At 40.1% G+C, this 10,533-nt stretch overlaps 1 protein-coding gene across 1 annotated transcript in view; it reads left to right on the top strand.

Moving 5' to 3' along the window:
* The first annotated feature begins 2,218 nt into the window (after positions 1-2,218).
* Positions 2,219-10,533, top strand: part of SLC16A9 (solute carrier family 16 member 9) — a 43,853-nt gene continuing 35,538 nt past the window's right edge. Inside the window, exon 1 of the mRNA XM_007958923.2 lies at positions 2,219-2,414. Within this exon, the coding sequence (XP_007957114.1) occupies positions 2,219-2,414 (196 nt within the window). The remainder of the gene's footprint in view (positions 2,415-10,533) is intronic.

The raw sequence follows: 10,533 nt of genomic DNA, 5'->3' as shown, positions 1-10,533 counted from the left end.
TTGTAAATCTTTAGGGAAGCAGACTATCTTGTCTTTCTCACACAATGGCTGGTAGGTTTGAACCTCCAACCTTTTGGTTAGCAGCCAAATACCTTAAGCACTGTACCACCAGGACTCCTTATAAATAACTACAGGGATATTTTTATAAAAAGTACCATATTGGTGGTACTGCCTCTGACAGTGTCATCCAGTTCAGTCCACAACCTCCACCTCCCTGCACCTTCCTGCACCTCCCTAGTGACATCACTGTAAATATACATACCCTTTGACTCTGCAATTCCACTTTTGAGTTTCACCTAACAGATTTGCATATATGCAAAAATATGTATGCATCAACAAGATATTCACTGTAGCATTGTTTTTCATTCTAAGCCACAGGAGGCTGGTTAAACAAATTAAAAGCAAAACTATATTGGAATGCAATGCCAGATTAGAAAGGAAGAAAGGTCACTATATATTGATATGAAAGATATATTGTAAAATGGAAAACAAAAACAAGGCAATGCTAATGTGTATTATCCACTACTTTTCATGTTAAAAAAAAAATTGGGAGGAAAGCCATATTTGGATTTGCTTTTGTATGCATAAAGAAAGTAGCCAAAAACAAAAACCAGTTGCTATTGAGTAAATTCCGACCCATGGTGACCCTGTGCATTGCAAAGTGGAATTACGCTCCATAGGGTTTTCAAGGCTATGCCCTTTTGGCAGCAAATCACCAGGCCTTTCTTTCTTCCCAGGTGTCTCTACATGAATTCAAACCTTTTGGTTAGTACTCAAACATTTGACTGTGTGTGCCACCCAGGACTCTTAAAGAAACTGCTGTTGTTGTCAGTTTCTGAGGAGTGGATTTTGATTCATGGTGATCCCAAGTGTTCCAAAGTAGAACTGCACTCAGAAAGATATAAAAGAAGTAGAATTGGTTACCTGTGGAGGATTGCTGGTGGGAAATAAGTAGATGGGAAACAGCATACTTCTTTGTCACTTTTTTCATTATTGAATCATATCAATGTTTTGCCTATTTAATAAACAAACAAGTATGCGGCCATATTGTATCATGCGAAAAAAGACTAAGGATACTCTCTATGTATTGATAGAAATAAAAATCTCCGAACATGTTAAGTGGTACATGTTAACCAAGGTATAGAATAGAATGTACAGTATGCTATCAATTGTTGAAAAAGAGGGAAATCTCAGAATATTTATTTGATTTGGTTGTACAAGTGTAAAGACATTCTGGAAGGATACTCATATGGGAACGTGATGTGGCACCACTTCTCCCTCAGGCTCTCTTTAGGAATGACAAATTTGTTGCCTTATCTGCTGGCAGTGCTGTTGGCAGATGACCACAGCTAACAGCCCCAGGTGGAACTAGACTGCCCATTTGAAGAGAGCCACCTTGCCTTAGGTCACGCCCATTCCTGGGGTAACCCACAATTAGTGAATGCTCAATATGAGTTTGAAGGGCCCTGTCCCCAACCCAATTGGTTATAACTCTAAAGGGTCATTCAGCTTCAGAAATCTCCCTTTTCAAGACTGTATCATAGCTTAACTTCTCTTTACTCCCTTAAGCTTCTTTCCTCTTTCACAGGTGTTGACCCCCTAAAACCAGTTGACTTTGAGTCAACTCTAACTCAAGTTGACCCCATGTGTGTCAGAGTAGAACTCTGTTCCATAGGGTTTCAAGGGCTGACTTTTCAGAAATGTATCACCAGACCTTTGTTTTGAGGTACCTCTGAGTAGACTCAAACCATCAACAGTTTTGTTAACTGGGGAGTGCATTAACATTTGCACCATCCCTGGACTCCATTGATGACCAAGAGAACTCCTAATAAACCTCCATCATGTGTCTGCTTCCTGAAGAACCCAGTGTGTGACAATAAACTAAAAACAGTGATTTCCTATGGTTGAATGGGATGGGAGTTTGATGGGTGAGGACAAGATTGGGAAGGAAACTTTTCACTACATACCTTTATATAATTAAAAATAATTTTGAACCATGTAAATGTATTATTTACTAAACAAATAAATAAAAGTTAATTTGATATATCAGTGTTAATTTATGATTTTCCATGTATGTTTTTAAAGAACCATTTTTAAAAAAATTTAGGTGAAAACATTTTTAACTCAAAATACTATGCTCCACAACATCTTACTGTTTTTCTTCTGTTTGTTTTTGTCTAGGACCTAAGGAGAGACACCTCTTTGATTTCATCTTACAATGGAATTTAAAAAGTCACCTGATGGTGGATGGGGCTGGGTGATTGTGTTTGTCTCCTTCTTCACTCAATTTTTGTGTTATGGATCCCCGTTAGCTGTTGGAGTCTTGTACGTAGAATGGTTGGATGCTTTTGGTGAAGGGAAAGGAAAAACAGCCTGGGTTGGATCCCTTGCAAGTGGAGTTGGCTTGCTTGCAAGTAAGTGGATAAATTTATGCCTTTCCTTATAAAGTAATCATTTAATTACATTTGCTGCATCCTTAGAACTATGCAAGAAAACAGACAAACTCACTGCCATCAAGTCGAATCTGACTCATAGCAACCCCTCCTTGGGTTTCCAAGGTGGTATCACTAAGGAAGTAGATTGCCCTATCTTCCTTCTGAGAAGTGGCTGTGCAAGGTACATGAGGGTAATTTAAAAAAAAAAAAATCTTTATGGAAGCAGATTACTACATCTTTTTCCTGCAGAGCAGCTGGTGGATTCGAACCTCTGACCTTTCATATAGTAGGCAAGCACTTAACCACTGTGCCACCCGGGCCCCAAAGAGAATACCAGAGATCATTAATTTCCTTTTTATTGTTAAAAGCACATGCCATTTCAGTTTCTAAAGTCATAGACTGACCAGTACAGTAATATTTAGTGATCGTTAGCTTAAATTACTTGGACCTATTTAAGACAAATGTGCTAACACAGTGACCTAGATGAGGTCAGAGGCCCTGCATGCACTTGCTGTGATTTTTGAGCAAATTAAAGTCTCTTACTGTGAGACCCTGAGTGCTGCAAATGGTTAATGCATTTGGCTGCTAAACAAAAGGTTAGAGGTTCAAGTGCACCCAGAGGTCCTTAGAAGGAAGACCTAGAGATAAACTTCTGCAAAGTCAGCCATTGAAAAACCCTATGGAGCTCAGTTCTAGTCTGACACATGTGAGATCACCATACGTTGGAATAAACTCTATAGCAGCTAGTTATTCTCACTGGGAAAACAAGGACATTGAATCTGGTGATTTGTAATGTATTTTTTCAGCTCTGAAATGAGTTCATGAAAATGTGCTTAAAATAAAATGCATTGCCAATTCTTTCCTTTTACTATGTTGTATCTCCTGGATCCTAAAGGAGATGTCTTTTTTTTAAAAAAAAAAAAAAATGATTTGCTTCTCATTGATGTCCAGTCAAGTGTTCCTTAACGTCCACAATATGTTCTGTAGAATAGGATATGTGTAATTTAGACATTGTGTGAACACCATATTGTAGTCTGGTCCTGCTTTTCCTTTCTTTTTTTTTTTTTTTTTTTAATTGTGATTCGGGTAAAAATTTACAGAGCAAATTCACTTTCCATACAGCAGTTCACAAACACTTTGTCTCATGACATTGATCATAATTCACCACAATGCAACAGCTCCCCTCCCACTTCCTCCCAATAGTCACCTCTTCCCCGTGTCCATCCCTCCATGCACCCATGCCCCCTGAGCTGTCTCCCTGTGCATAAATAGCCCTTCTTTCTTCCATGATTGTTCTCTCCAAGGAGTGTATTTTCCTCAGGTAAATGTTCAACTCCTATGCCTATCTTTTGTTTGGCTGGAAGCCATGGGTGTGGATTCATTTCCAGACCTGAAGGGCAGCTAGGGACCATAGTCTCAGTGGTTCCACAAGGCTCTATCAGACCAGCAAACCTGGTCCTCCCCCCCTTTTTATTTCCAAATGCTTTTGAGTTTTGTTCCACATAGTTCTCCCTCTCTACCCAGAGTCTCCTACATAGATCCCCCTCTAAGTGGTTGACATTGGTAGCTGGGCACCATCTACTTCTTCTGGTCTCATAGTTGTATAGGCTGTGGATTGCATGGTGTACCAGTCACTAGAACTACTTGTTTCCATGAATCTTTGATTTTCTTCATTCTTCTTTGCTCTGGATGAGGAGAGACCCACTGTTGCATCTAGATGGCAGCTTGCAAGCTTTTAAGATCCCAGTCACTACTCGCCAAAGTAGGAGATGGAACAATGTTTTGTGTAGTATGTTATGCCAATTGAGCTTGATGTCCCCTGTGACTATGGTCCTGAGCCCATAGGTTCAACTACTCATTCCCTCTGGGTAGCTGCTGTGACCAAGAAATGAGTACAGCTTTGTCCCTTGTCAGCTCTACTATATACCTGGGAATTCAGATCATGGTCCTGCTTTTTCTTTAAGCATCTTAAATAAGCTTCTTGCCTTAGCAGTGATTGTCAACGCACTGACAGAGAATTGCTTTTGTATTTGGTCATCAATCCACGTCATTAGCAATTCTTCATATCTGATATAGATCCCTCTTACACTTTTGTTAGTCCTCTAGCTTTCAGTGGAGTCAATTTTTTAAAAGCTTGGAAATTTTTTTCTTTGGTTTTGAGAATCATTGTGATGGTCAAGTGTGACATGACTAAATCATGAAAAATAACATTCACTAATTTTCCACCTTCATGTTGTTTAATAACCTTCTGTTTCACTTCCAAACTGATACTTCTCCTTTGCCTCTTGCTGCTGCTAGCACTAGCACTGATTTTGATACATTTGGGAGCCATGATGTACTTCATGGTACTATATTTGGAAGAAAATTAAACAGAGAGATAATGCTACAACACTCAAGAGAGAGAACACTACAACACATGTGTGATATACAAGATTGAGTCCTGCTGCCTAAGAGTTGATGCATATGCTGTTATATGGTAAACTTTTAGATACAAAGTACAGTACAGTACATAACATAAGCATTTATTATGACTATTAAGATATATGTAGTATAGGCTCTCTCTCTCTCTCTCTCTCTCTATATATATATATATATATACTGTACCATTATATACCTGGCAGCATAATTACTTTGTTTACAAGAGACCTGCGATACACATGTTTTGTGCAGGAAACTTGTGTTCACTACCTCCCATTCTTCAACTGGGATTTCTGAACTGTGTGGTAACCTTATGGGATCTTGAATGTATATGTGGTCAGATATTGCCTGAATGGACATTACATGGTGTATAACTATTTTACCTTGTTGTTGTTGTTGTTGTTGTTATTTGCCGTCAAGTCAGACCCAACTCATAGCGACCCCTCCTTGGGTTTCCAAGGCAGTTTTACCTTAGTTAATTAAAAACAAGACTTGAATAACAAAACTGGATCATCTCACTATGTCAGATAAGACAATTAAGCAAAATTAAACAGGTGAAAATAATACTACCATTATAAACTCAAGAGAAACAGGAAAAATTGGCCTAAGATTTGTTTGGAAGAATTTTCCAAGACTTGAATTGTTTGTAAAGCCACTCAAAGTACAAGTGGATGCTAGTTGCTACATTAATAAAAAGTTTGAAAGTATTGATTTCTAGAAAATGATCTAGTATGAAGAAAAGAGAATTTGTTGACATGCTGTAATTAATCACCATATCTATTAGCAGATACTGAGTTAAACAGAAATATAATTACTTTGGCTTCCAGTAAGGATCAAAGGATAATTAAAGATTCTTTCTTTGTCTTTGTCTTTTGGTTTTGGATTATGATACGCCTTCATGACTTTGTTTGAGGTCTATTCTGTATAACTTTTGTTTGAGCTTCTTGGATGGATATTTTTTCATCTTTCATGATAATAGGGAATTTATTACTAGCAAATCTTTGACAATTCTGTTTTGTTTTGTTTTTACCCCTTTTCCTGTTCTGGAAAGTGTGTACAAATTATTGAATGGAAGCCAATTTGCTCTGCAAACTTTCACCCATATCACTATAAAAAGTTAAAAGAAAAAGAGGATAATTGAAATGATACTTCAATTAATACATACTTAGAGAATAAAGCTTTTCATAAAAGTCTGTCCAGGTAGGAATTGAAGATTGAGGTGAGATCTTAGAGACAGTGGTGGTCAGAGCTGAGGCTGACTCTGTCTCTGAAAACTAAATGGCAGTCTATTCTTCCTCCAACTTCCTAGGTGGATGACCACCCTATCTCAAGGACCAGGGACTCCTTTACTTGTACACAGAATCAGCTATGTAATTTGTAGGCCCCAGTGCAAAATTATTGTTGTTGTTGTTGTTGTTGTTATGTGCCATCGAATCGGCCCCGACTCATAGCGACCCCTCCTTGGGTTTCCAAGGCAGTATCACTACGGAAGTAGGATTGCCCAACCTTCCTTCCGAGGAGTGGCTGGTGGGTTTGAACCGTCAGCCTTCTGGTTAGCAGGCAAGTGACTTAGTGACTATGCTACCAGAGCAAAATTATTAGGAATTTCAAAACAGCAACAGCAAAGCATTAAACCAAATGTGGACCTTTTTAAGCTTGGATCCATGTACAGGTGCATAAGTTGCAAGTCCATGAGGTCAGTCCTGCTTGTAGGGGCCAGGGAGGGAGACAGTCTCAAACTGAAGTTTAGGGAGAAGATAAGCACCAGGAAGAGCATTGGGCTGAAGTCAAAGGGTCACTCAAGTGCTGGCTTTACTAGTGTTCAGCTGAGTGACCTTGCATAAGTCACTTAACCTCTCTGGGTCCATAGTCATTAACTAATTGAGGAGGCACTTGGGAAGCTTTCAAAGCTCGGCATAGAAAAAGGAGAGCAGAGGTTTTGAGATTGAGGAACTGGGAGAAAGGAATGATGGCTAAAAAGCTACCACTTGGATGTGTGTGTGAGTATTCTTTAGATACTATGTCCAGGTTTTAATATGGCTGACCACACCGAGCATAACTAATGCTTAGTTCTTCATCGCATAAATTAAGAGACAAATATTGGCGGTTGTGGTTATGTAGTATCAGCAAGAGGTCTAGCAGTGTGGGAGCCACACTGACCATCTACTTCCTCTTTTTACCGAGAAACAAGCAGATTAATGCTACTTTGGAAGTGGGAAAACTCTATCTCATGACTCAGATGGTTATTAGTGATTCTTAGCCTAGAGCTAATTGGAGTTACTTTAGAAACATTTTCAGCATTTAATTGTCTGGATCCGACGCTCAGACATTAAAATTCAGTAGGTTTATGAGGAGGCCCAGATATGGTTTTTTGTTTTGGTTTTTTGAGTCCTCAAAGTGATTTTAGGGGAAAGTAATTTTCCATTGGGAACTACCACTGACTTAAGCAGCTTTCTCTACTTAGATTGCAGTTTTGCGCTTTTTGATAATTCTCCAACATATGAGTCACTTGATTTATTTGATTTATAAAGGGAACACCTTTAGGTTTCTGCTAGGGTGTGGCACTGTTCAGCTGTGTAAATCATGAAAAAATAAATTTTGTGTCCTGTGACCCTGTTCATCTTTACATCCTTTTGGACAAAATGTAGAGTATACATGTGTATACATACTTCCATACATACATATTTTTATAAAAATTAGTTTTACCCATACATACCCACACACATATCTATATACCAGTATATCCATTGCCACGGAGTCAGTTTTGGCTCATGGTGATCCCAAGAGTGTCAGAATAAAACTGTGTCCCTTAGGGTTTTCTGTGGCTGATTTTTTGGAAGTAGAGCCCTAGCCATTTTTTTTGAGCCACTCTGGATGGGCTCAAACTCTCAACCTTTCTGTTAGCAGCCGAGTACATTAAGCATTTGCGCAACCCAGACATGCCTTATATACATAAAAAAAAAAAAAAAAAACCTCACTGTCATCGAGTGGAACCCAACTCATAGCGACCCCTCCTTGGGTTTCCGAGGCAGTATCTCTATGGAAGTAGGTTGCCTAGTCTTCCTTCTGAGGAGTGACTGGTGGGTTTGAACTGCCAGCCTTCTGGTTAGCAGTCAAATGCCTTAGGCACTATGCCACCAGCTCTTAAATCCTGATGTACATATGAATTGCTTGAGTTCACTTAACAAAAAAAAAAAAGAAAGAAAGAAAAATTTCCTGCTTTTAGATTCTACCATAGGTACTTCTAACCAAAGGGTAGAATCCACAAAAGAATAGGGACCTTTTAGGATATAAGACAAAGATATTTCCTGGAGGGATGAGCAGGAGGGAAAGCTGAACCTTTGTCCAAGATTTTGCATAAACATTTGGAGTGTAAGGCCCACTGTTGTTTCTGACAAACCTGGATTAGGGCAGTAGCTCATAAGAGTATATTGCGAGAGAAAACTCAGGCAGGTCAGAAATTTACACTCTTCCCAACTCTAATTCTTGATTACTTCTCTTTGAAATTTAAATAACTGAGGAAAAATACTTCTTGCCCTCCTCTGAATTATCTATTTGTGTACATGATCCTTGGGATGAATAAAGCTGGCTATCAAGGATCCTCCCTCCTTAGGTTATACATCATAAATTAACTTCTCCATGCTGGTGATGTCAAGGTAGAAAACACACTTATCGAACTCTTATAAGTAGTTTGTAATCTCAGGAAAGAGGCAGAAAAAAACCCCCAGTAATTTGAGAATTCATAAACACCAAGCACTAAGTAGAGTAGTAAGGCAAGACAATCAAGGGGTTTCCTGAAGTGGTAAGTTGTGAGGCAGGCCATGTGGGAGGGTAGACTGTGGATGGATGGAGGAAGGGAGAGGGCATTCCATGCAGAGGCCTGTATGCAAAGGCCACGGTCTGCACCACAGAGAGTGCACTGCACACGGCGCGTTCTGGTAGCGTAAGTTTGACTGGAGAAGAGGGATTATGTTGGGAGGTGTGATGGTTTTTTGATCTGTCAACTGGTCTAGGCTATAGTACCTGGTTGTTCAATCACACACTACCCTAGGTGCTGCTGTGAAGGTATTTTGTAGATGTGATTCAAGTCCATAATATGTTGACTTCTAAGTAAAAGAGATTGTCCTAGATAAGCTGGGTCGGCCTGATTCAATCAGTTGAAAGCCTTTAGCAGCAAAACTGAGCTTCTCTGAGAAAGAAGAAATTCTGCCTGTGAACTGCAGTTTCATCTGCTGCCTGAGAGTTTCAGCCTGCCCTTCTTGACAGCCTGCCCTAGAGATATCAGATTTGCCTTGTCAGCTCCCACAATTGAGTAAGCCAATTCCTTGCAACAAATCTTTTAGTCTATATCTCCTGCTGGTTCTGTTCCTCTGTTTGAACCCTGCATGATGCATGGGGATTAGAAGGTAACTCATCTAGAAGGCTAACATGTTTTAAGTTGAACCAAAGCACCTTTTGGCTAGATGTCATTCTTCCAATCCAAGGAAAAGGGTGGGCAGTTTTCAGACAACAAATTTGCTGGAACTGCAGGGAGATCATTTATTCTGTGGCTTTGGACTCAAAGAAGACTGAACAGTAACAGTCCCCCACCCCACCCCTTATTTATTTATTTATTTTGTAGTGGTTCTTAATTCCTCCAAAGCCTTTCAAATTCATAAAGTGAGTCACTAAGCACATCTGTAGGTTAATGTGTTGTTATTGTTGTTGTTATGTGCCATCAAGTTGGACTCGACTCATAGCAACCCCTCCTTGGGTTTCTGAGGCAGTATCACTACGGAAGTAGATTGTCTCATCTTCCTTCCGAGGAGTGGCTGGTGGGTTTGAACCGCCAGCCTTCTGGTTAGCAGTCAAGTGCCTTTAGCCGCTATGCTACCAGAGCTCCCATAGGTTAATGTAGTACATCCATGTAACCAGCTAGGCTTGCTGTTTGAGTTGTGAGTGCTGGCAGAGCTGGGTTTGAGTTTATCTGTATATGTTTTTACCCCCGTGCACTGTTAACCCCTTCGTGAAGGACTGAATTCCTGCCTCCCCCAGGATCCCACTGCATTGCCATTTCCAGGATTAGTGAAAATGAACATCAGGTTTCAGTTAAGTTTTCCTCCATCTCTAAAAACCAGATGCTGTGTTTCTTCATTCCAACTCATGCTGACCCTCAGAGCTGTGCTCCATAGGGTTTTCAATAGCTGAATTTTTTGGAAGTAGACCAGCAGATCTCTCTTCCAAGGAACCCTGGGGTGGACTTCAACTTTTAACTTTTTGGTGAGTAGCTGAACACTTAAGTGTTTGTTTGCATCACCCAGGGAGTACCCTCTATCTCTGTATACTACCAAGCCAACCAACATGCAGCACAATTGATAGGCATCGACTCAAGGATTCAAGTGGATGTGGCTCCTTAATGCCTTTCTGTTCCACAGAAAATGTACTTGAAGTTCACGGACATAAAAGGCAACAAGGAGTGGGACATGTTTTCAGAGGAGGAAAGGGCTCTGATGAGCCCAAGCTGTCTACTGTGTTAGGAAATCCTTGCTGCGCTACCGGGCCACAACCTTGTTGCTCCAACGTTTCATTTCTCACTATACCGTTGGACTCCTTATAGCCTCACTGCCACGGACCTGGCCATCCTACCACTCTTGAGTCTCATCCTACCACTCTTGAGGCTCTGAGTCTTTTTTGGAGATAA

This window comes from Orycteropus afer, unplaced genomic scaffold (genome assembly GCF_000298275.1).
Source record: "Orycteropus afer afer isolate SDZICR_OR568_19922 unplaced genomic scaffold, OryAfe1.0 scaffold00016, whole genome shotgun sequence".
Classification (NCBI taxonomy): Eukaryota; Metazoa; Chordata; class Mammalia; order Tubulidentata; family Orycteropodidae; genus Orycteropus; species Orycteropus afer.
This window is presented reverse-complemented; position numbering and strand designations above follow the sequence as displayed.